Consider the following 26054-nt stretch of genomic DNA (forward strand, 5'->3'; position numbering starts at 1 on the left):
TTTCCGTGACGTGCAGAAGAGGAGACGGCCCGACAGTATCAGTCTGGAGGTAACATAAACATTGTCCTGTAGCTATATGTAGTATGCATTTGCATGCGTTTTCAGAATCCCAAGAGTTTGTTTCAGTAAAAGAAAAATGTAAATCGAATGACATGAACTCTCCCTGAACAGATATGGGATGGGTCGGTCTGCGGTATGCGGTAATTTTACCCGACGGAATTTGTTACTTGTATATTCCTATTTTGAATAGACCTATTTGAAAGGTGTATGGGTGAAATGTCTGATCCTGAAATATCCCAAGTTGTGTCACCGTGACCTATTAAATGGTGGGTCAAATAATGATCTTATATCTCTCCCAGGTTCTATATTCAGAGCTCATGCATGCTTTTTATGTAGGCTAGATAAGATATAGGACCAACATTTTCACATTTTTCTCCACAGTTGATTAAAGAAGGAAAATTGGACCCTGCACAGAATGAAGTCCTATCCATCACTATCAGCTTGTTTTGAGTCATGTAAGTAACATGTCCATTAACATTAATTTTGTAGAGAAAATTAAGACAATAAATACAAGTGGACAGTTCTTCCTCCTAAGCCTTGACAATTAAAAATAGCATTAGTGCAGAAAGGGCTTGTTTATTTATATGTTATGAGATGGTTTGAGTGCCTGTAGCTATACTGTATGTAATTAGGTGGAATGTAGATGGACATGCATCCAACATGCATCATCGATTTAGTATTTTAAACAATTTAAAAAAATGTTGTATAATTATTATGAAGTTATTACGACCTCATTTGAATTGAACGACTTTATGGAATATTATAGCTTTTAAAAAAATCCCTTTGATATGCTGCAGAGTAATTTATATATATTTTTAATTCCTCATGATCAATTCCTTTAAAGCCTATTTATTTATTTATTTATTTATTAGACTCTGACTCTCAGACTTCTCCAATCATTTATTCAGCTAAAACTCCTCTTCTTTGGTACAATTGACTGCATATACAGAATTCATATATTCAGATTTTCATTTAATTAACAACTGATGGATACAACAAAATCACCAATCAATTTTTTTTTTTCATTTTAAAAAATAATTATATATTAAGCCACAATACATGATTTTTTTAACCCTTCAGTGTTATTTTATTTCAAATAAATGAATGTATAATATTTTAGTTTAATAACCTTTTTAATTTATTCTTTTCTATTTTAAGGGGATTTTATAGTACTAAATAATATTTATGGAATAGTTATGATCCATTTATTACCTGTTAATTGACCACTTTTTGAGAATGGACCTGAAAATGATGTTTCCAACTTAAACTATCGTAAATCTTGAATGCTTTGGAGCACAGACTTAAGTTTGGTCTCTTTTTAAAGAAGACTCTTGGAAGATTATTGCTGAAATGGACATTTAAAAGTGAAACAAAAGTTCAATTTTAATTTTATGAAAAATGCATTAAAATACTATTTAAAAATTTTATGTGAATATATTTTCCAAAACATATTTTACTCTAAATGGCAAGAAAATGAAATCCATGAATCTAAATATGTTGTGTTCCATATTTGAGACTGATATCTCACAGTCTCACATACCCAGTCCTTCAGACTGATGGCTGAAGGTCTGGAATCTATGGCACCTTTCACTATAGCCAAGGTCCGCCCATGAGGCCATTTGATTGACATGTCAAACAACCAATCACAGTTTGTCTCATTCAGCGTCACTTTTCAGGGTGTGGAAATGTCGCCACCAGACCGGTAACAGACCGTGTTAAACTCTCTGACATATTTTAAAGATTCTTTGCCACAAACTTTAAATATTTCACATACTTTTGAATATCCAGCATGTAGTTGTTCCTGATAAGGACTCATCGTCACAGTTAAAACTCGACAGCTTTCTTCTTTCGTAAGGGTGTTTGGCACCACGGTATCTTTGTTTCCAGATGGAATGTTAAAGAATGCGACACACACGGCTCCCAGAAAACCTGCAGAATTCAACCAATCCGATGACGACTTCGACACTCCTGAAGTGTTTCCACTTTGTGTCCCATATGCATTAAAAGTTTAGCCAACGGCATGACGTCTGAGGCTTAGACTAGATTTCTAATAAAAAAAGTGCTTTCAGTAAGATTTTGCTTGGGTGCAGTACTAAACGTTTCCACTAGATGAAATTCATTTTCAATTCATTGATGAAATTCATTTTCATTTTTAACTGTGAACAATACAAGTTTGACTCTTTTTTTTTTTCAGGAACATGTCCATGATTTTCTGTGTGTGTCCACATAGCAAGTGCCAAACACTTTCCCAAATTTTGTACTGTTCCAATGAAGTAAAAAAATAAATAAAATAAAATAAAATAAAAAAGAGAGTACATTCCAATACTGGGCAAACAAATCAGGTCCAATTACCCATACATCTTCTTCTACAACAAAAAAAAAAAAAAAAAGTTTCTATTTAATAGATTTTTAAAGCTCATACAAGACTACTACTGTTTATATTAAAAATGGTTTTATAGGCCATAAATATATCTGAAATGTATATGTATAGGTATTTAGAGGCACATAATTATACTATAAAAAAATGCTCACCTTATTCCTGAAAACTAAAATTAGTATACTCCATATAGCAAACCCGCAAAATCATATTTCATATTTTAAAGTGCTTGTGCTTCTCTTACAGTAGCATGTCTGTCATGTATGATGGGTGTGATCACAGCAACAAATCCATACCAGAAACCCAGCTTCTTGGATTTTAACTCTTGGTTTTGGAACACCCCTCGGGGGCCACAGATGTACTCTTGCGTTACTTTCATTGAGAAGAACCTCCGGGTTGACTGTGTATTCCCAGAGGCCCACAAGATCCCTGGGCCATTCTGCGAGTTCAAACAGGATGGACGACTCATGGGATCCACCTACCCAAACACCCCGGTCCACATGATTCCACCAATTGAGACCCGGCGGCGAGCCAATGTGACCCTGGTGCCACCTAACATTTGTCGCCTGACCTGGATGCCTATGTCCGATGACCGCGCATACACCTATACCTGCAGGGTTTATCAGGGAAGCACCTGGAAGGAGAATAGCATGTCATTCCATCAAAGTGAGTTTTAACATGCCTCAGCAAGTCCTCCTTTACATATGCGGAAAGACAATTAATATTACCTAATACTTGTGCAATGCCTGTTTGTATTTATTTTAATAGTGCTGTCTCTGCTTATGAAATTTTCTTCTTTCACAATCTGTGGGCTTTCACAATCTATATGCTTTTAAAATCGGTCTGCTCTTAAGTCATTGTTGTTCACTTGTTCAATATTTGTCTCTGTTTTAAACAGGAAATCTTCTGGTGTGCTCCGCATTAAGCATATTCTTACACACTGGGCCATGGATGCTTGCAGTTGTGATATCACTTCCTGTTTCTCTTGGGCTTCTACATCGAGCAGGCTGAAACTCAAAGCGATTCTCACATTTAACTGCCTTTCACATTTTCATTTAAATTTTACATTTAGTTATTTTTTCATCTTACACGGTTACACGGTACAGGATTCACAGTGAAAACAACTAGACATGATGCATGCGACAAGCAAAATACTATTACACTACCGTTCAAAAGATTGAGGTGAGAAAGAGTTCTGAAAAGAAATGAATACTTTTATTCAGCAAGGATACATTTAATAGATTAAAAGTGACAGTAAATTGTGCAAGCAGCACAATTGTTTTCAATATTGGTTATAATAATAAAAATTAAAAATTTTCTTGAGCATTAAATCTGCATATTTGAATGACTTCTGATGGATCATGTGACATTGACGACTGAAGTAATGCCTGCTGAAAATTAAAGTGTAAAACAGTTTGTAAAAAAATATAACATTTTACAATATAACTGTTTTACTGTCTTTTTAATCAAATAAATGCAGGCTTGGTAAAGCATGAGAGACTTCTTTAAAAAGCATTTAAATCTTATTGACAGCTGTTTTTTTAACAGTAGTGTACATTGATTTAAAATATTCAATCTGAACATTTACAAACAGGAAGTGTGTAACAGACAGACAATACTGCAGCAGTCTATGAAATGATTTGATAAAATTATTCTTGACTTTAAAGTAAGATTAGTATTACTGAATGCAGCATGTGTCATTTTCATTGAATTCAGGAGAAGGACGGCACTAAAAAGTACATGCAGAAGTTTGAGATGATCAGGCATCCAAAATATTTTTCACCCAGAATATTCTCTGTTATAATAAATGCAAATTATTGTTTTGAAACATGGCATACAGTATCAGTTATGTGCTTCTGTTAAATCAAGACACATACGTAGTAGCTCAAAAATAAATACTTTTTATTGTTGACATTTTTGTAATATTTATAGAGAAAATTGTGTGAAGTCCTTCTAAGGGTAATATGTAATCTTATTGGTTGGCTGGTTTATCGATCCTTGCAATTTCATTTATCATTGTCTTCTGTTTATCACTTGAATAAGGACAGCTCTGCCTGAAGGACATTACAACTGTGGACAAATTTTATTACAGAGTTCACACATCCAACTATAATCTGTATACAACAATTCAAGGAATTTTATGTTTAAAGGGAAATAATTATGCAGGCCTGAAACAGAACACAAGTGCATAAGATTGAGAGGATTAAGGCTGCTCAAAGTATTTAAAATATACTCTTACATGTATGTGTCTTCCATTGCACTCGCATGCATGGTGTGCAGCTGCTAACATGCGTAACTGCACGGTGCGCTTACACACATTTAGCTTTTCGCACATGCTTCCTTGCACTAACCTTAAATGCCTTAGATTGGCTTTAAGGTATAATCTGAGCTTTAGAAATGAAGTGCTTCTTTATGTTTAATTTTGACCATAATGAATCACAAATACTGCATAACAATATTTTCAAGCACCAACATGCACATTTCCCACACATATATTTGTGAGAAAAATCTTTGTCTTACCTTCTTTCACTGTCTTTTAATTGCTTCGTTTAATTTTTTGAAGGATCTATTCTGGGAAATGTCAGAAAACAATAAAGGAATAAGAGCGTAACCTGTGCAGATCTTACACCAACACACATTTGAGAATGTAAAATTGCTGTTATTTGTTATGAATGATTACAATTATTCTTAGTTAGCTTTATCAGAGATTAGACAATTTAAGATGCTAGTGTACATTTTAGGGTGCATCAAAAATCAGATGTAAGATTTTCACTTTGGCCCTAGCATAGAGTCGTTCCATTTAAGTCAGACACCAAATGTGCCAGCTGAGTGCTGATTACTTTGATGCAGCCAAAACAGCATTATCAGAACACTGTGCAGATGGTGGAGGCAGATCGAAAGCTGAGGCATAACCTACGGAAGAAGATCGCTTGATCTTTAGATTGATCTTTAGATACACATTGGTTAATAGTAAAGATAGTGGGTAATTTAAAAATAAATAAAATAAGTAAAAAATTAGGTAGACACCATACCCCCAATCGCTCCTGGGCATCAGTGTGTGTGTGTGCTCACTGCACACTGCTGTGTGTGTACACTTGGATAGGTTTGATAAAGAGCACATGCTGAGTTCCCATACTCTGCTACACATGAAAACAGTTTGACTATTGTAGAGTATGAAATTACAATCATTTTGTCTAATTTTTTATGCTTTACAGTCAAATAATTGATGTGTGTCTAATTGTAGGCTATTATAGTTTTAATTTAATGCATTTTATCCAATAAAACATAATCCCATAATAACTATTGTCCATGATTTTGCCTGTTACCATATTGTAATGTATCAGACTGGTGACTTGTTGTCTTTCACAGGTGTAATTTGAAACATTGTTACTTCTTTGGGGATTTTAATTAGATTGCATAATGTTTTTATTACTATTATTATTATTATTATTTTTTACTGTAAACATAAAAAGATATCCAAGACAGCAGAGACACACTGACAGAACCCTCTGGAAACTAGCCACCTTTTCACAAAGGCCAGTTCTCGACAATATGGATGTGTGTTTCTGACCGAACACTCCTTTAGTATGCTGGTTTCAAAATAATAGCTTAAATGTCTACATTTTTTAATATGCATGCGTGCACAAAAAAATATCTAGGCACATTTCACGAGTTCACGCTTACATACACTATAATTAGCTGAGGTATGGTATGCATATTTGGCGTGCTGTCTGGGGAAAGGCTCCGAGCTCGGGAAGGGCCCAAACCTAGAGTACCCCCCCTTCCCCGTCTGGCTGTAAAGTTAACTCGAAGTGAGGAGATGAGGGATGCTGATAAACCGTCAATGGATAGATGTAAGTCAGCGCTATTTATACTATGGTACTGATTACTTGTTTGTGGTCCACCGGTGTTGATAAGGCTAAATATCTGACGCGCTTCTCAAAAACCGTGTTACTAAAACCTCATTTAAAGGGCGTGGCAACCTGCTACTCAAATGGTGCCACATTCTTTTTATTTTTTACAGTGTTTGCCAACTTTATTTACAGTACTTTGTCTAGATTATTTACACGAGCTACGTCTTTTTGATTGAACAACCACTTTCAGCTGGTGGTGATGGGCAGATCGTAGTTAGTCACACAGCGTGATGCATAGGCTATGGGCGTGAATGTTATTTAATCTCACTCTGTCTTCCTCAGATGATCACTAAGGGAGTTGCCTCAATAACGGACCAACAGCTCCAGCATCCGAGGAAAGGAAATATAAGGTAAGGACCTCAACTCACTTGCATCCTGCCAGAACGATTATAAATCGATATAAATATCAAAGACAGTAGAAAGTAACTCGATCGCGTAGCGTTTGGTCCCGGTTACTCAATGCCACCCAAAAATTTAGTTGGACACCTTGACTTCTGTTCACGACGCGTTTAAGTGGAATTATATATATATTTATATATTTATATATACAGTAGCCTACAGACCAAAAGTTTGGACACACCTTCTCATTCAAAGAGTTTTCTTTATTTTCATGACTATGAAAATTGTAGATTCACACTGAATCACACTCCTTCTTGGTCAAATAGCCCTTGATGCCTTCAGTGTGACTCTACAATTTTCATAGTCATGAAAATAAAGAAAACTCTTTGAATGAGAAGGTGTGTCCAAACTTTTGGTCTGTACTGTAGGCCTATATAAATTTGAAGTCATTTTAATTGCTGAAGCACGAGCGGAATACTTTCCAAAGAACGTCCGATGAGACATGTAATGTCCAAAGAATCTTCACAAGTTCAGTCTTGCCTGACAGAGATACGCGGGGCCTTGTGGGGAATTTTTCACACATCAGTCAGTCATCTCTAAGGGGTTTCTGAGTGAACGCTGTGTGGGGTTTAGTTGGGAGTCCATGTATCCGAGTTCTTTTGTTACAATAATACTTTTTTGTAAAAAAAAAAATGAATAACATGCATGCAGGTGAACACTTACTAACTCGAAGTCCTGAAAAGTCATTAATGCTCATGCATTTAGGCAGCCTACAAATAGTATACACTATGAGGTGATCGGTATTAATTTATTGTATCGTGTCTTGTATTTGTTCTCCAGGTTCTTCTGTGTGCACATACTGCGGTCAGGATGTACTATACTGTCTTTGCCACCTTTTTCTTGTTGGGTAATTTCATTGCATCATCTTTTTCTTTTTTACATCATGAATATCTGAGTATGATGTTAATTGACAATTTTATTCCATGAAAATACACAGGACAGATATCACGGATGTAATCTACTGCAAATTAGGCCATTCAAGTATTGTACTGGTTTAAAATGACTCAAACTTGAGGCTAGTTGGTGTTATAATTTTCTAGGTGCTGCTTCTTCCCAGACTTCCCTTCAGCTTTCAGCTTGTTTGACTAAGGAGCAAAACCTGGAGATGGCCTGTGTATTAGCTTCAGATTCAGATCCAGACCCCAAGATAAAGAAGACTTGCTACTACATGACAGAGAATATGTTGGTTGGCTCTACTAACATCAGCAGTACTCCAGACAACACTTTCAAAAATCGTGCCAATGTCTCCATAACGGATAACATTTGTAAGCTGTATTTGAAAGGTTTCTCAAATGACAAACCCAAAAACTACACCTGCTCCATCAAACAAACTGCTTCAGTTGTCATACTGTCAGCCTCTACAATCGTGGACAAGAGTGAGACAACATTACTTTAACATTTATTACGTCTTGATTTTCTCTTAAATAAAATTGCATTGCATATTTATACACTGACTAAGAGTTTGCAGTTGCACTGGTAAATGAATTATACTTACAGTGGAATGCACACGTTTGGGAACCCCTTACAGAATCTGTGTAAATATGAATTTTCAAAAAAATAAGAGATGATACTAAATGCATGTTATTTATTTTATTTAGTACTGTCCTGAGTAAGATATTTACATAAAAGCTGTTTACATTTACTCCACAACACAAAAAATAGCTGAAATTATTAAAATAATCCCATTCAAAAGTTTGGGAACCATTGGTTCTTAATGCTGTGTTTGGTTATCTGGAAGATCCACGACTGTTTTTCTGTTTTTTGATGGTTGTGCATGAGTCCCTTGTTTGTTCTGAACAGTTAAACTGAGAACTGCAGTCCTGCAGATTCCTCAGTTTTCCAGCATCTTTGCATATTTGAACCCTTTCCAGCAGTGACTGTGTGATTTGAGATCCATTTTTTTTTTACACTGAGGACAATGGATGGACTCAAACACAACTATTAAAAAAGGTTCAAAACATTCACTGTTGCTCCAGAAGGAAACAAGATGTATTTCTTGTTGGGTGGGGTTTTGAAGATAGGGTAAATTGTACTTTAATTTGTGCCCTGGGAAACAATCAAGTATCTTCTGTTGCTTACGAAGGGCAGAACTAAATGGAAAATATATATATATTTCAACAAAATAAGAATAATTTGGACATCTTCATTGTGTTGTGGACTAAATGTAAACATCTTTTATGTACAATATCTTACTCAGGACAGTATTAAATAAAAAGTAACATGCATTTAGTGTGATCTCTCTTATTTTGTTAAAATTATTCACATTTTCACAGATTCTGCAAAACCTTTGCTTGCCACTGTATCAACATAATTGCTTGGAATTGGCAAGGAAGCATACTTATTTAGTTGTTTTTGTGCATTTTTTATTCATGACTTTTGTTGTAATGAATCATTGACTGACAGATGTTGATCGGGCTGCTATGTTTGTTTTCTTTCCAGGTAATCTTCCGCCATGTAAAAAATTGTACCTTGGATGTGGGATTGTGTTTTATAAAGTTTAAGTGAACCCACTGTTTGGCATTGTTTAAAGTATGAATTCTAAAATAAAATTAAGGTTGTATTCGTATTGGGATCATGTGTTTGTGTGATTAAAGATGTCCTATTTTAGCAGGTTTGTTTCTCAGTTATAAACGTGCCATAAACCTTCTTCAGGACACAAAAGATACATTTGATAGCGCTGTTTTATATCGCGCCCTCCAGTGGCTAACATTAAAATCTATAAAGTCTGCTGCCCATGCGCAGAAAGGATATGTCGCTTTGACGTTTGCTGCTAACCAAAAACAGGTATTTCACAATGAAATTAACTAGGAAATGTTTTTTTTGGGGGGGACGATGATACGAATTAGTCATAGGTACAAACTCTTTTTCATAGCTCGATTGATAAAGGCTGCTTTGTATCAGTTCTTGTTTTGCTTCTTGCCAAGTTAGTCGCTATGTGTAGCTTTGCGGGCGGTTTCTCAACACATCGGTGAGATGGGACTTTTTTTAGACAAAAGCTTCGTTTCACTGTTGGACCATTTTAAGAGCAGGATATACGCAAGTCCATTTGTGCAAGGTTTAGGTATCAAATGTGGTCCTTTGCTTTCCTCTTGTTACTGGCTATTGTTTTTGTTTTGTTTCTGCAGTGAATGTGTACGTTTGAGGACCCCTAAGCTGAAGCCCAGACACTAATTTCCTTAAAAATATGCAGTGAGTTCCACTTTTAGTCTCATCCTTGAGTCATACTATCGTGCTGTTGAAATCTGTACTCCCACAGTGTCATCTGAAATGATTTTATATCATCTGAAAAAGCAAGAGTGTTAATGTAGATATTATATGCATTTGTGATTTCAAACAAGCTTTTTAAATATATTGTGATATAAATATTTCGTAATAAGTATAGTTATCTAGCATTGTAATTTATACATTTCTTAATAATTATTTATGCATTTTTGTTTCCTTTGTTTAGAGAACCCAAAAGTTATGATCCTGAAGGTTCTCCCATACTGCAAGACGGTGCGGTGTTTAAACTGAGCTGTTCATAAGTTCCTTTGTCATTCTGGGTCATAGTGTGTTTAGGGAAATAAACAATCCAAAAATGCTTGGGTGGCAGTCAGTCTTTAGTTTCAGTTTAGTTGTGACAGCTTACCACTTGTATAGCACCATCTAGTGCTATATACATTACATGTACCTGCACACCAAGCTTCAAACAAACTTACAATTTTCTCTAGTAAATAGTATTTACTAGTTTCTCTAGTAAACCATCAGTAGATCAACTCAATAGGGTCCTCTTTTCTAAATTGCCTCAAATGCATGGGTCTTGGTTTTATTTTCTTATTGTTTTCATACTTGCTAAGGGTTAGGACTGATGAGTCCAATACCATGCAGGCATTGTACATGATTGACCAATCGTGACATGCAAGAAAGAGCAAAGAATGGTCAAAGCAATGCAAATACACATATAATGTATAAGGACTGTAAAGTGCATGTCAATAGGGAAAAACGCCTGACATTTTAGGCCATTTAGAAATCCCAGCCAGGACATGATCGGAAAAGTCATGATGATGATGATCACCCTTACATTCAACGTCAGTGAGATCAAATACTTGACCGCTCATCTGAATAAAAAAAAAAGCCCCAAACCAGATAACTTCATGTTTAAATTGAGATGATACATTTCTATCCAGTTTTTTAGGAGTTCCCAAACAATAACCTGTATGCGCTGCTTTACCAGGAGCTGCTGAAACCGCAGTTGACCCACTTGCTGTCGCAGCCATCCAGTCCGCTGCCACATTCTCCACAGATCAGCAAATCAAGTATCATCTTGTGAAAACGGAAGGAACAGAGGGGCAGGTGTGTGGCACATGTATGCATAGTAAATATAGATCATGACATATGATTAAACCCTTGACCTCTGTGGTTCAGGTAACATACCGGGTCATCCACCTGGCTGACGGGCAGCTAGGAGGACAGGCAGATGGGACTGCAGCAGTCAGTGTGGTGACTGGCTTTCCTGCAGCATCACAGGCAGCAATGCCATCTGTAACCCAGGTATTACTTGTTTCTAACAGCAATAGAAATTTGAGCTTGCTGCTGAAACCTTTTTATATCAAAGAGGTGGTTGTGTTAGCAGAGGCTTGCATGCATTTATTTATAGTCTGTAATCTCTCAGTCTGAGAGTCTAGAGGGAGAGACGTCTGAAACTCAGTACTACTATCCTGCCACCATCTCTGACACAAATGCCGGCACCATGGTAACCAATCTCCACACACCTGATTCGGTACTATCCCAACCAGCCCCTTCAGGTAATGCCAAATTACATTTACACTACCATTTAAACACTAAAGCTTAGAAAGGATACATTATATTTGATCAAAAGTGACAGTGAAGACACTTATAATGTTAAAAAATTGTAAGACTTTTCTTTCAAATAAAGGTTGTTCTTCTGAAGTTTCTATTCATTAAAGAATCCTAGAAAAAAAGTGTCATGGTTTCAATATTAGATGGCATAACTGTTTTTCAATAGTGATAATAATTAGAAATCCGGATGATTTCTGAATGATCATCATGTGACAATGAGGACTGGAGTAATGGCTGCTGAAAATTCAGCTTTGCCATCACAGAAATACATTACATTTGAAAAAACATTTTTTTTTTTTTTTTTAAATAGTAATCGTATTTCACATGTTTACTGTTTACAATGTATCAAATAAATGCCTTTGTGAGACTTCTTTCAAATTATTACAAATATAATATATAATAAATATATATATATTGTTCCCTTGCAAAGTGTATCATTATTATATACAGCTTAAAGTTGAAAGTTAGCCGCTTTTCCTTTTTGTATGTCGATTTATGCAATTATATCAACAGTATGTAGTTTTTAGATTAATTTGCCTTTACTCCTTTTCTTGCAGGTCAACTCTATGTAATGATGTCGCCTCAGGACGTTCTAGCCTCAACACAGCAGAGGTTGTCGTCTCATATAACAAACATAAAGCCACATGTCCAATCAGTAATCTGCTTATTTTCAACTTCTTTAACAAATCCTATATTCTTCACAGTAAGTCGGGAACGCCGCGTGCTTCCAGGGATAACAAGCGGAGGGTTCAGCACAACGAAGGTTATTCTGTGTTTTGTTTGAAATCAGCAGCTCCACCTCATTATCAAATCTAGGAGTGCAGTGGTTCTCAGTAAAAGACCGAACCGTACCGTTCGCCACCCTCAGATCGATACACATTTGTACCGCAATGAATCTTAGTTCTAACAAAGGATATAGATGATCTGTTTTGGTGGAAAAACAAAGCTTAAAATACACATTTGGAGTAACCGCTTTCGCTATAGCAGAGCACAGGTTTTGCTGTCTGGTGTCTGCGTCCGTGCGTCTTTCTGCATCCAAACGTTACAGGGCGCTGTCGACTACAGGAGCAAAGCACAGCAGAAGAGTTTATCTCCATCCAGCACGAGCAGTGTAAACAAATAGACTAACATTTATAAGCATTTAGTGGAATTATCTCTTAAATTTTGCCGTTGCATAATGTTATGAAAAATTATTTTAATACGTTTTTGGATCTATAGATTCATTTATGATTTGAGCTTCATCCTGTGTGATCAGCTTCACTGCAGCCATTAGAAGCTTTAGGCAATCTGAGTATTACTTTAATTTCTAATGGATTTGACATAAATAAGCACTTGTTTCGGTTTCTTAAACAATTTCTTTTTCATCAGTAATTGAGTCTTAAAGGGATACTACACCCCAAAATTTAAATTTTCTCATTAATCACTTACCCCCATGTCGTTCCAAACCCATAAAAGCTTTGTTCATTATTTGGAACACAATTTAAGATATTTTGGATGAAAACGGGAAGCTTGTGACTGTCCCATAGACTAAATTACATTGTCAAGGTCCGGAAAAATATGAAAAGCATCCTCCGAATAGTTCGTCTGCCATCAGTGGTTCAGCCGTAACGTTATGAAGCGATCACAATACTTTTTGTACATGAATAAAACTAAGATAATGACTTTAGTCAACAATTTGTCTCCTTTGTTTCATTCCACATAAGCCTAGCTCCATTTTGGAGAATCTGAGCTGTCAGCCGCGCCTCAAGGATAAGTTTTCTATGTATATTTATGCTTTGATTTGAAAGAAAACAGCGCATCAGTGCAGCCCAGCTGACACAGAAGAGAGTAAGCTTCCTGTGTACTTCTCAGATTCTCCAAAATGGGACTACGCTGATGTGTTATGTGATGGAGGGACGCATACCTTTACTGTAATTTATTTGGCAATCTATGGGACCGTAACAAGCCTCCCGGTTTTCATCCAAAATATATTTAATTGTATTCTGAAGATGAACGTAGCTTTTACAGGTTTGGAGCAACATGGGGGTAAGTGATTAATGACAAAATTTTCATTTTGGGGTGGAGTAACCCTTTAATTAAAATACTTGATAGGCGTGATGGAGCACATCAGAAAAGAGTGCAATTATGTTAACTGAAACGTGTACTTTATCGTATGCTATATTTGTTGTCAGACATCAAATTTGTTGTATTCCTTTTAAGAACATTAATTGTAATGAGATTATAATTTAGTGATTTTGTTTCTATTTATTATCTTTTATTTTCATAATTAAAACACTTATGGCAAATTAATTAATTAATGATATTAATTTTTTGTTAGCAAATAGTAGATTATTCTTGAGGAAATTTCTAATACCATTAATACTCCCTGTTACTTCCAATACCGAAATGTATCGAAACGGTGACCCAAAAAACTGCAATACATACCAAACCGTAAGAAACTTGAATCATTACACCACTAATCCAGTCCCTTCTGCTTAATTTCAAATTAGACTGAAAAAGATCTTCAAATGAGTCGTTGAGTTCTGTCTGAATGTAGGCATTTTTTCCCCTCAGTGGAACGCAGACGGAGGGACAAGATCAACAACTGGATTGTCCAGCTCTCCAAAACAATCCCTGACTGCAGTGTGGATGCAACCAAGAATGGTCAAGTAAGCTAAGTTAGCACAAGCCACCAGCTGTGTCCAGTTTAAACATTTTATTCAAAGGTTTAATATACAGTATTTCTGTAGTATAAAGTGGATACTGTAAGAGTTTATTCATATTTTGAATTAGTTTTTATTTTTACTATCTTATCTTTAGATTTGTATTTATTTTAGTACTCATTTAAATTGTAAATACAGGTTAAATTTTTTAGTCTTATTAATTTTGTTTGTAATTTTTTGTTTTATGTCTTTATAGATTAATTGTTTATTGGTTTTACTTTGTTATATTTGTATTTCAAAAAGGTTTAGTTAAACTAAATGAAAACTAGAAATGTTGCCTCAGATTGTGTTCTGCTCTTTTTTTGTAGAGTAAAGGTTGGATCTTATCGAAAGCATGTGACTATATTCAAGAGTTGCGTCAGAGCAATTCGCGACTGGAAGAGGAACTAAATGCTGTGGATAGACTAAGGATGGACAATCAGCTTCTCAAACAAGAGGTATTTCAACTGCCACAGGAAGACACTTCAAATGAAAGAACGTTCTGAACATTTTAGTTATTCATTCATTTGATAAAACTTACATTGTAAGCATATTTTCAGAATCAAATATTTTGTTAATGAACAGTGCAGGATGACTACCAGCTACCAAAGCTTCCACTGTAACCACAACAACTGCTGCTGATGCTAATAGTACTTCTGAAGTCATGCATCTATCAGTTCTGCACAGTTTTATGTTGGTGTGAATGTTTTAAAGAAACTGGACAACACTGTTTCATTTGCTCATACAGTCGGTCTGTCTCTTTCTTATGTCTCGCCTCCACCTACACACACAGATGGAAGAGTGGAAATCAAAGAATCAGATGATCAGAATGCAGTTAAGACAGCACGGCATAGTGGCAGCATCAGTGGACCCTAAGTGAAGAATTGCAGATCAACTATAAGCTTTTCCTGCTGTGGTCCTGTCATTGATTATGTTTATCCAGGTTTAAATTGACATTTAAGAAGTCATTCTTACTGTGTACAATCCCACTTTTCCCTTTGTCTCCTTCACTGTTCACTTCACACACAGCCTTTGATTGTTTCAGATTGATTCCAGAGAGATCTGGTATTTTAACTGCACTAAAACTGTGTATAATTGTCAGATCTGTATATTTGCAGATCTGTGTCTGAAGAATGATTATACTTTTTAGAACTGCTGTGATGGTGTTTCAGATATATTATTTTTATTATTTGGTTATTGAAATGTGTTTACAGCTTGGTAACCTTCATTTGTTTCTTTAGGAAAATGTGATTGTTTTATTTCTTTTCATTCAGAAGTTGTTCTTGAAATTATTTGTTACGCAATGCCTTGACAATCAATTTGGGCCAAAACACCAGCTTTGAAGCTTGGTCATTTATATATTGCAATTATGAAATGTACACATCCCAGTAAATTTACACAATGTTTTTACGTAACATTGAACGAATCTTTATTGAACCTCAAAGAAAAGTTCTATTAAAATTTGATGTCAATTTAAATGGTAACAGTGGTAGGTTTATTGATTTATTTAACTAAAATCACAATTGCACAGATTTCGTGAAACTGAATTAATATTTTAAATACTAAACATATAAAAAATAAACCATTACAAATTATTAATAAAGAAACAACTTGAACTAATTTGAACCTCAGATTTTATGTTGATATAGCAGTTCACATATACTATTAACAAGTTTGGCTTGAGCAAACCATACACAGAGCTCTTGTATGTGAAGAAGTATGTATGCATGCAAATTCATACTTTAAAATATTTTGATTTCAATAATGCAAGTAAAAATATTCCAGGTTAAATATAAAGGCTTATATAATGCAAACAAATTATGAATAAGAAAACTAATGGATACAATAGGTGCCTTTTGGTTACTAATTAAAAGCCAGAATTTGTGAATTAAACAGCACTGTTTGGAAACTTTGGAATTTGCAAAGTTAATATCATATTTTAATTTCAATCTACATTATGAAAAAATACAGATATTTAAATCCTTGTAGGCCTACACAGACTAATCAGCCACAACATTAAAACCACCTGCCTAATATTGTGTAGGTCCTTTGTGTGCTGCCAAACTAGCTCTGATGCATTGAGGAATGGATTCCTCAAGAATTCTGAACATGTAGCAGCAGGTCCTATAAGTCTTGCAAGTTGTGAGGTGGGAACTCATTGGATCTGATTTTTTTGGTCCAGCACACCATACATGCTTATCATACTACTATCACACACACAACTGTTGGTACCATGGTAACGCTAGTTCTGTGAATTCTGGATGACAGGAAAAAAAAAAAAAACTAGTGGATAATCACAATGTCAGTTAGAGAAAATATGTCAAAAAGGTCACATCGTGTTGCAGACCGAGTCACAGGGATATAAACCTCAGTAGCTCAGTGCATTGTGAGTGACAAAGAACCCGGGTGGTCAACCAGAATAAACAGAACCACAGTTCACATATATCTAGCATTCTGTTTCATTCCTCCTAAGCACTAGTGAATGATACATACCAACACAAAACATCAAGATTGCTCCAGAAAGGACTGCAGAACTCAGATCATGGGAAGCAGCCATGCTGACTTTATATTATCGTGCAAAGGTATATGGAGAAGACCAGGAAGCAGCAGCTCTGCAAAGTGGCCCACAATGAATAAACAGACCTAGACCTAGAATGAGAGGTAATGCCTGCAGGTAAGGGTCATTCGTTGATACTTACATGCCATTTTTATTACCTCAAATATCCAACATGACAGTCTCTGGACCAGGGCACGCCTTTACGAACCTCACCATAACAGGCGAATAATTGATCTGTCTGTCTAAAAGAGGCTGTAGATGTTACATAGCACCTTAAAGCATGCACAGGACACAGAAGATGAGCCCTCCCATTGGAATTAGAGGGAGATGAGGTAATTTGAAAAGCATCAAGGCTGAAGAATGACCCCTGAATCCTCCAAGTAGGTATGACTGCTGGCTGGAGCAGTGGGTGTGGTGAAAGACTAGGGCATGCTGAAAGGTAGTTCTAGACCCCAAGGAAGAACCATCATCTGGGGCATGATGAGCATATATGACAGCAACATATACTTTTAAAATAGATTGTTGTTTGTTTGTTTTTATCTCTTGCAGCACACAACAGTGAACTGGATCAACTAAAATCAATAAAATAAAATATCCTCCAACAAGCAGCATAAATTTGTCGAGTTGAAGAAGCTCAAGCATCACCAATAGTATGAATTACTACTGGCTCACAGTCCTCTAACAGTAAACTGGACCCAGTGGCCAAATCCAAAGCCATGGCCTGGCCGGACATTGAGAAACCACCAAAGGCACTCTGTGTTTGAACAGGAATACTCTGTGTAATGTCTCCCACAGTGGAAAAGGTGGGATCATGTACAGCAGGCAACTTGCCCAATTTTGGGCTAATGCAGCTTGACCAAATGGGCTGGATGTTTCTGTCCTCACAAACCACAAGCGGCAATAAGTAGTCAGCTTTGAGGCAAGCAAGTTGACCTCTGCCTTGCCAAACCACTGCCAAAGAAGCTGTACTACCGCCAGGTGAAATCTCCATTCCCCGGGGACAGCAGATCTTTCGACGATGCATCAGCCATTTGATTGTCTGATCCTGGGAGACTAACTGCTTTTAAAGAGGCCAGCCAATACTGAGACCACCTGAGGATTTTACGAGTTAACCGTAGGGATGCAAGAGACCTGGTCCCGCCCTAGTGATTCAAGTGAAACACTGTCAATATGTTGCCAGACCTGTTAGAAGTGTCGCTGAGAGCATCCCAAGCTCACAAGTCATTTGTCTCATAGCCAACAGAGCAGTCTGAAGGAAATGGGGTATTGAAGGGTCTGCATTCAATGATTCTAATGTGGTGTTGCATGCAAGTAGCAGCTGCCGGATAGTATTTTCTGCTGAAGTTATATAGGCTACTGACTCATATGCCCTCTTCAGCCATGGGTCAGTGTGTCCACATTATGCAACTGGGCAGAATACATTACCCCTTACTGCTTCATCAGGTGATAACACCAATGCTGCCCCACTCCAATGGAATCAGCCTCAGTTAGCGTACGGGCTGACTTTGACCTCCTTTATTGGGAGTGCACTGGAGAATTCTGCCACAAAGTCCTTACATCGTGGCATAGTAAACGCATTAGCATTAGAGATTTGCCTGAAATATACATTAGCCTAAGATGTTTGCCTGTTGGCCTGAACATGTTGAACAGGCAGTTTGTCCATCCCTAAACATTCAACTATAATCTGAAGAAGTTGGGCCTATGCCCGATGAATGTACAGACCAACCGCTTCACTTGATACACCTGCACCTTGTAAAGAAATCCTGTTGTTGGGGTTGCTTGACAGGTTCGGTTACATCCCCGTAATGGAAATGCGAATTAGATGCACTCATTGAAATGGCATCCAGATCTGGATGTTGAAGAATACTCTCATCTCCTAGTGTGTTGTCTACAGGTGTAACTGCACTGGAGGTTGTAGAGATTGATAAAGACATTTCAGCTCTTCCATTTCCAAAGACAGAGTAGTGATGGTCTTCTATAGCAAATGCTCTGATTCCGATTTTTTTCCCTTTGTTGGCAGAGCACCAGCAGCCACTGATTCGCAGCAGTTTTGAACACACCACTGGGCTTCAATATTGTGATATGTGATATTGTGATTGTGCAAGTTTAGCAGTTGAATTAGGATCCAGTTCGGCAAGGTGAAGCTGTCTCTCAGACATCGATAGCATTCTCAAAATGCAAACACTGATCAGTCAAAACCACTTTTCAAACTTACCTTTTAATTTTACAGAGTGATATGCCACTCTGTAACAAGCCCAACAGTGATATACAACACAAAGGATTTAAAAAGTGAAAGTGAAGTGACATTCAGCCAAGTATGGTGACCCATACTCAGAATTTGTGCTCTGCATTTAACCCATCCGAAATGCACACACACAGAGCAGTGAACAAATGCACACACACTGTGAGCACACACCCGGAGCAGTGGGCAGCCATTAATGCTGCGGCGCCCGGGGAGCAGTTGGGGGTTCAATACCTTGCTCAAGGGCACCTAAGTCGTGGTATTGAAGGTGGAGAGAGAGCTGTTCATGCACTACCCCCACCCACAATTCCATCCGGCCCGAGACTAGAACTCCAAACCCTTCGATTGGGAGTCCAACCCTCTTTGATTGGGAGTCCAACCCTCTAACCATTAGGCCACGACTTCCCCAAAAAAATTGTATTAGGTTTGCGGTGGAAACGCTACCTATATGATGTCTAGACAAGTCACTAGTACAGGGTATTACTGACTCAAACAATTACATATAATATGTACTTATGTAATGAATAAACAACCTATCATTAAGGAGAAGCAAAAAGAGTCTGGGCACCGACACGACCTTGTTTTTGTATTTTCTCAACCTATCTAGTTGACGCTGTGATTATTCACTAAATTAGTCAACTTTCACAAGTGATTTGTGTTAACACATATTCAAATCACATTTTGGCAAGTCCCATGCCAAGTAATATTTCAATGTCAATTTCTTGTTTCAGCAAAGTGTCAAGTTTTGGATTATTAAATGATTTTAAACCTAATACTAAATAAGTATCATATATATATATATATATATATATATATATATATATATATATATGTGTGTGTGTGTGTGTGTGTGTGTGTGTGTGTGTGTGTGTGTGTGTGTGTGTGTATATATATATATATATATATATATATATATATATATATGTGTGTGTGTGTGTGTGTGTGTATATATATATATATATATATATATATATATATATATATATATATATATATATATATATATATATATATATGTGTGTGTGTATATATGTATATATATATATAATTGTATTTTTTATAATACTTATCTGTAACTTGTTTACATGTTTGTTCCTGAACATCTTATCAAGTGGGTAACTTACTAAGTATGTACAGTGTACAAAGACTCATGTAGAACAGTCTGGACTCCTAAACAGGGTTCACTCTGAGAATGATTTCCAATTATTTGTCTAGCCTTGAATCTGTTGACTTGCATTGCATCATGCAGTTGGAACGTCATAGTGTCGCATTTACAAACCAATCACAGACGCGGTACAGGCAACAAAGTAACCTATCGGCCTTTCAGCTTATCTTGCCAAAGTTTTGAAGGGACCTTACAAATAAACAACTGCAATAATGTTCTGCTAAAATAATATAAAACCAGTCATTAATTTAATAAGTTTAATATTCTGGAAGGCTTTATGTAATTTCAGAGTGGATATGTTGACCTTCGTCTTTGTTTGCTTCTCTGTCTCAGTTACAGGTAGTACATGTTTTCTGTATTTGCTTGCACAATATTTTTTTATCAAGTCATATCATTGACTGCTGTCTTCTGTGTGCTGAGTTATTCAGCCTAGTGATTTTCTTTTTTTTACTGAATTAATAATAATTTATTGTTTAAATAGAGTTTCTTTGGATGCTATAAGTCTACAATAACAGAAAACATAATATTGCCGCTGTGCACTGTTCACAAATGTGGCCAAATTAGTAACCAATTCAACAACTAGTAATTAGTAATAAGTGTTTTTATGTCATTATGTCATTATGAACACCTGGCAAGGGTGTGCACTGAGTATTAAGAATAAATGTATACATTAAAAACATTTAAAACTATTAAAGAGTAATATGTCTCCTTATATGGTTTAAATGGTTATATGGTTTCTGAGTCTGTTTAACAGGGTTCCAACATGTTGTTTTTGTTAGATTCTTCTTTTTCTATTAAATAGAAAAATAAGTGGTTGGCCTAGATGAAGATAAAGTCTAAACATCATTCCAATCTGGATATGACTGTTAATGTGATTTGTAATGCATGTCATGTATTTCAAAGATTTCTTTCATACTGATTAAGGATTGAATCCCTCTCTTTCTGTTTACAGGCTTGCATGCCGCTTTTACGGTTGTTGTTGGTAGTCCCTCAATAAAAGTGAAAGAGAATGAGGGTAAGTTTCATTTTCTTTTTTCTTTCAGTTACAGCCTAATTGTTTCTGTGTGGCAGTAATCAGCTTAATGTAAAAAATGTAGAAAATCTGATGTATCTGTATATGTTTTGCACTCGAGAATAGTAATAGCTGTTTTGGGTGATTCAAGGACTCCGTTTTTGATGTGAAAAACATAAACATAATTTTTATTCCAGGAGTTGATTTGAAATGTTCCTACACCGCTGACTTTGGTGAAACACCCAGAATAGAATGGAAGTTCAAGGATCTTAAGGGCTATCAGTTTTTCATCTACTTTGATGGACGGATAACTGGTATGGATAAAAACTGTTGTCATTCAGTGTCATCACTGTAACCTGGCAGTAACATTTCCTTATTGAGTGTTGATGTGTGTCTTATTGAAATGAACATAAAGAAAAGAACATAACACCATTATGCATATTTTTCTTTCTGTAGCTGAATATGAAGGCCGTATCACTGTGGATGATGGAGGACTGAGATTTAACAAGGTGACACGAGCAGATACTGGAGACTATGACTGTGAGGTGTCTGGCAATTCTGGATATGATGAGAAGACCATCAAGCTTACAGTCCTTGGTAAATTTGAGTACTGAAAAAAAACATGCATATAAGTTGGTTTAGCAAAGATTTTGCTTTGTTGAAACAATGTAATACATCAAAAATCCTTGTTATTCCGACTCCAATTTCCTCCACTGCAGTGCCTCCTTCCAAGCCTGTGTCCAGAATTCCTTCATCAGTCACAACAGGAAGTAACGTCCGCCTGACATGCTATGATGCAGATGGTTCCCCTCCATCCACCTATAGGTGGTACAAAGACAACACTCCCCTCCCTGAAGATCCAAGCAAGTTTCCCAGTTTTAAGAACCTCACCTACAAGATGAACGTCTTCAATGGTAGCCTGGTGAGTGTTCATCTACAATACTAGAAAATACATAATACAAACATACATATGTACGTACATACCCACACACACACATATAGAAAAGAATCCATTTTGTAGCTTTGCAGCCTGAAATGAAGACAGAAACATTTTTTGTTTTATTCAGCTGTATTTACTGTATTTAAAAAGCAAAAAATAAAATCTGCTGGAATTTGTCTGTACTTTGCTCCCCACTCTTCTCTGCAGAATTGCTTAAATACAGATAAATTTGATGGTGACCATTTTTGGACTGCAATCTTCAAGTCATTCCACAGATTTTCAGTGGGGTTTAAAGGTGTATTCACTCCTGTCTTGTTTGGTTTGATTAAATCAAACTCATGTTCGTTTCCCGCCTTGATGTGGATCGTTTGGACAGGTGTGAATACAGCAACCTCACTCGGGTGAAACCCAGTGAACCCAGCTGAAGAGGTGGTCCTGGTCTGCTTCCAAACAAACTCTGGTACGGTTTGTTTTAGGTGTGAATATGACCCGACTTCAATCCGACCCAATTGCAGAAATCAAGCTCAGAAACATACAGCTCACACATGTAGTGCTGTTGTTTGCATTTCAATGGCTTAAATAACTTGTTTTTAAACCACAATGCTTAAAAATGCATGCAAATTATGAGTTTTTGTGACCATGGTGCACAGAACCATGATGTGAGTGCGCTAAATAGTCTAAAGCTTGCCGCAAAAGTTACTATGAATATGTTGGGGGAAAATAGTTAGCAGATTTTTTAATTATCAATTAATTAACTAGTGTTTTCTGAGACAGTGTGACAAAGATGAAATTGATTATCCTGATTTGCCATCTCATCATGGATGATAAAAGAAATGCATCTTTACGGATTACCTAATGAAAGAGTTTTTTTGGATTTTAATTATTTTGTTTTGTGGTGTTTTAAAGCTTTCTATAGATATAATCATCATGTCTGAAAGTAAAATATTTGCTAAGGTTTAGATCATTTTTGTGAAGCGCTCCTGTTCAACACCTAGATGGCAAACACATCCTATTTGTTTTCTTTATTTTACAAAAGCACAACATTTTGTTAATATTGCACGCAAATAAAATTAAGACCTTTACAGATCTAAATGATGAATATAATGTATTATTCTTACCTGTATGTGCAAAATTGACAGCGTATTTAATTTGTTTCCACTGATGTCCTGAAACACTCTTCAGCTTACTGTAGGAATGGTGTTATTTGGATGGTGAGCTTTATTGGATTAAAGTAACCAAATTGGATTTTGTGTTGTGTCCAAATAATACAATTTTCTCATGCTGCCATAGAATCTTCAAGGTGCACATACGTGTGTGTGTGTGTGTATGTGTGTGTATACTGTATGATTTTTTTTTTTACCTCAAATGATTGAAACTCAATCATCAAAAAATTCTGTACTTTATACTGCTAGAATTTAAATATCATTTTGTAAGTATAATTCTGATTTTATACCTCGTCATTGTACCGAAAGATACATATTTGTAAAATTGGTTTCTTTGTGTGATCAGGAGTTCCCGAGCATATCTAAACTGGATACTGGTTCATATTTCTGTGAGGCCAGTAATGGAGAAGGTGCACCTCAGTGTGGAGATACAGTGAACATGGAAGTCCGTAAGTTACATTTGTCAGTGCTTTCAAATTAGACACTAAGTGGCAGTTACATGTCTACCAGAGTCACCAGAGGACACACTTTCAATTTATTATCAACATATTATCAAATAAAATGTTATTTTTCATACTACTCAGTTCCCGTCAGTTTTCACTGCACTACAGGATAGCTACTTGCACATTCTCACATTTGATCAGATCTACCTCCCCAATTTTAATACAATGCAAGCGAACACATATAAATCCTTAGTATACAGGGGGATCTCAATAAATTAGAATGTCGTGGAAAAGTTCATTTATTTCAGTAATTCAATTCAAATTGTCAAACTGGTGTATTAAACTACTTCAGTCTGTGTGCACTGAATTTATTTAAGTCTTTGGTTCTTTTAATTGTGATGATTTTTGTTCACATTTAACAAACAAACGATTTACTATGTCAACAAATTAGAATACTTCATAAGACCAATAATAAAAAACTTTTTCAGTGAACTGTTGACCTTCTGGAAAGTATGTTCATTTACTGTACATGTACTCAATACTTGGTAGGGGCTCCTTTTGTTTTAATTACTGCCTCAATTCGGTGTGACATGGAGGTGATCAGTTTTTGGCACTGCTGAGGTGGTATGGAAGCCCAGGTTTCTTTGAGAGTGGGTTTCAGCTCATCTGCAGTTTTTGGTCTTTTGTTTCTCATTTTCCTCTTGACATTAGCCCATAGATTCTTTATGGTGTTCAGGTCTGGTGAGTTTGCTGGCCAGTCAAGCACACCAACACCATGGTCATTTAACCAACTTTTGTTGCTTTTGGCATGTGTGTGAAGGTGCCAAATCCTGCTGGAAAATTAAATCAGTATCTTCAAAAAGCTGGTCAGCAGAAGGAAGCATGAAGTGTGAGTCCTTCCACTCAACTCTCTGTTAACATGCTTGGATACAGCACTCTGTGAATAGCCAGCTTCTTTGGCAATGAATGTTTGTGGCTTACCCTCCTTAGGAAGGGTGTCAATGATTGTCTTCTGAAAAACTGTCAGATCAGCAGTCTTCCCCATGATTGTGTAGCCTAGTGAACCCAACTGAGAGACCATTTTGAAGGCGTTTTGAGTTGATTAGCTGATTGGCATCTCACCATATTCTAATTTGTTGAGATGTTAAATGTGACCCAAAATCATCACAATTAAAACTTCGGTCTGTGTGCATTGAATTTATTTAATACTCAAATTAGACAATTTGATATGAATTATTAAAATAAATGAACATTTCCACAACATTCTAATTTATTAAGATGTACCTGTATATTGGGCTGGTTGCATAAACATAGCCATTAACATTATAAATGAAAAGGACAACATTTTAATTAAAGATGTGTGGAGAGGAATCCTTGAAGTCAGTGAGAGCAGGCCAGTCCATTACCCCTAACAAAAGAAGAAATATAACTTCCTTTTGCCATTATCCCAGCTCTGTTTTAACAGTCTTGTGAGTAGAGTGTTTTTTTCTTACTGTTTTTTTCTGTTTAGTGTTCCATAGGCAAGAAAGCTGTTTCAGTACCTCTGATTAGCACTGTTTGGATTGCATATAACTATAATACATTACAAAATATGTTTTAAGCTCTCTCTAACATAGCTACTTTTGGGCTAACTTTGTTTTTCCTGTATAGATGATGAGGACAACAGCCAAACACCAGCTGTGAGCAGCAGCTTGAGCACTGAGAACAAGGATGTCCCAAGCAAGACCACATTGAACCACATGCTTGAGAAACAGTATGGTGTATTCTTGTTGCAAGAGGTGAAACTAAAACTAGAGATACAAAAACTAGAATTAGAAATTACCAAGTTAAAGTTAGAGCTACAAAAACTTGGACAGGAACCTTAAAGTCTGTGTAAAGCAATATTAAATATGGGTCACAAAACAATAAAAATAACTAATAAACAGAAATGTGTTATTAACCACAGAGAGAGAGAGAGAGAGAGAGAGAGAGAGAGAGAGAGAGAGAGAGAGAGAGAGAGAGAGAGAGAGAGAGAGAGAGAGAGAGGGAGAAGCCAAATAAATAAAATGTTAACAAAAAGCAGAGGTATTTTCTGCAGACATTGATAATGTCATTCATTTGATCACTTGCATCATGTTTGGCATCTCTAATAGTCAGAATCTTCACCTTGGTTCATTCAAGTCAAGATATTTGTTTGCATAGCATCCACAATACACTCAAAGCAGCTTCTAGTAAGCTATGTTAACTCTATAATAGCTAAAGTCTTTACACTGAGCAATTTGA

General features: G+C 36.3%; 2 protein-coding genes across 3 annotated transcripts; both read left to right on the top strand.

Moving 5' to 3' along the window:
• The first annotated feature begins 9444 nt into the window (after positions 1-9444).
• LOC113074372 (upstream stimulatory factor 1-like) lies at positions 9445-15748 on the top strand. 2 transcript variants are annotated; one of them, XM_026247211.1, is made up of 11 exons: positions 9445-9534; positions 9876-9939; positions 10199-10245; positions 10964-11082; positions 11155-11280; positions 11387-11534; positions 12147-12201; positions 12294-12352; positions 14143-14237; positions 14600-14728; positions 15064-15748. In XM_026247211.1, exons 2-11 carry the CDS (start codon positions 9935-9937, stop codon positions 15148-15150), a joined length of 870 nt encoding a protein of 289 aa, XP_026102996.1. In that variant the 5' UTR covers positions 9445-9534; positions 9876-9934; the 3' UTR covers positions 15151-15748. The 2 variants fall into 2 exon arrangements, with proteins under 2 accessions (XP_026102996.1, XP_026103002.1); XM_026247217.1 differs by having other exon boundaries at positions 9446-9534; positions 11402-11534.
• Positions 15749-20354: 4606 nt separating this feature from the next.
• Positions 20355-25753, top strand: LOC113074401 (junctional adhesion molecule A). Its single transcript, XM_026247235.1, has 8 exons — positions 20355-20573; positions 21187-21249; positions 21444-21560; positions 21703-21843; positions 21966-22168; positions 23696-23798; positions 25443-25655; positions 25737-25753. Coding segments are annotated over exons 1-8 (885 nt in total). The 5' UTR covers positions 20355-20530; the 3' UTR covers positions 25739-25753.
• The last annotated feature ends 301 nt before the right edge of the window (positions 25754-26054 follow it).

Source organism: Carassius auratus, chromosome 5 (assembly GCF_003368295.1).
Source record: "Carassius auratus strain Wakin chromosome 5, ASM336829v1, whole genome shotgun sequence".
NCBI classification, from domain to species: domain Eukaryota; kingdom Metazoa; phylum Chordata; class Actinopteri; order Cypriniformes; family Cyprinidae; genus Carassius; species Carassius auratus.

What these genes read in the sequence shown, in the direction of transcription:
- LOC113074372 (XM_026247211.1), top strand. An exon ending in CGGAAGGAACAGAGGGGCAG is followed by an intron (nt 11,083 to 11,154) that starts GTGTGTGGCACA and finishes TCTGTGGTTCAG; the next exon opens with GTAACATACCGGGTCATCCA. An exon ending in ATGCAACCAAGAATGGTCAA is followed by an intron (nt 14,238 to 14,599) that starts GTAAGCTAAGTT and finishes CTTTTTTTGTAG; the next exon opens with AGTAAAGGTTGGATCTTATC.
- LOC113074401 (XM_026247235.1), top strand. Translation starts at nt 20,531, where the DNA reads ATGTTGACCTTCGTCTTTGTTTGCTTCTCTGTCTCAGTTACAG. An exon ending in CTTTGATGGACGGATAACTG is followed by an intron (nt 21,561 to 21,702) that starts GTATGGATAAAA and finishes TTCTTTCTGTAG; the next exon opens with CTGAATATGAAGGCCGTATC. An exon ending in ACGTCTTCAATGGTAGCCTG is followed by an intron (nt 22,169 to 23,695) that starts GTGAGTGTTCAT and finishes TTGTGTGATCAG; the next exon opens with GAGTTCCCGAGCATATCTAA.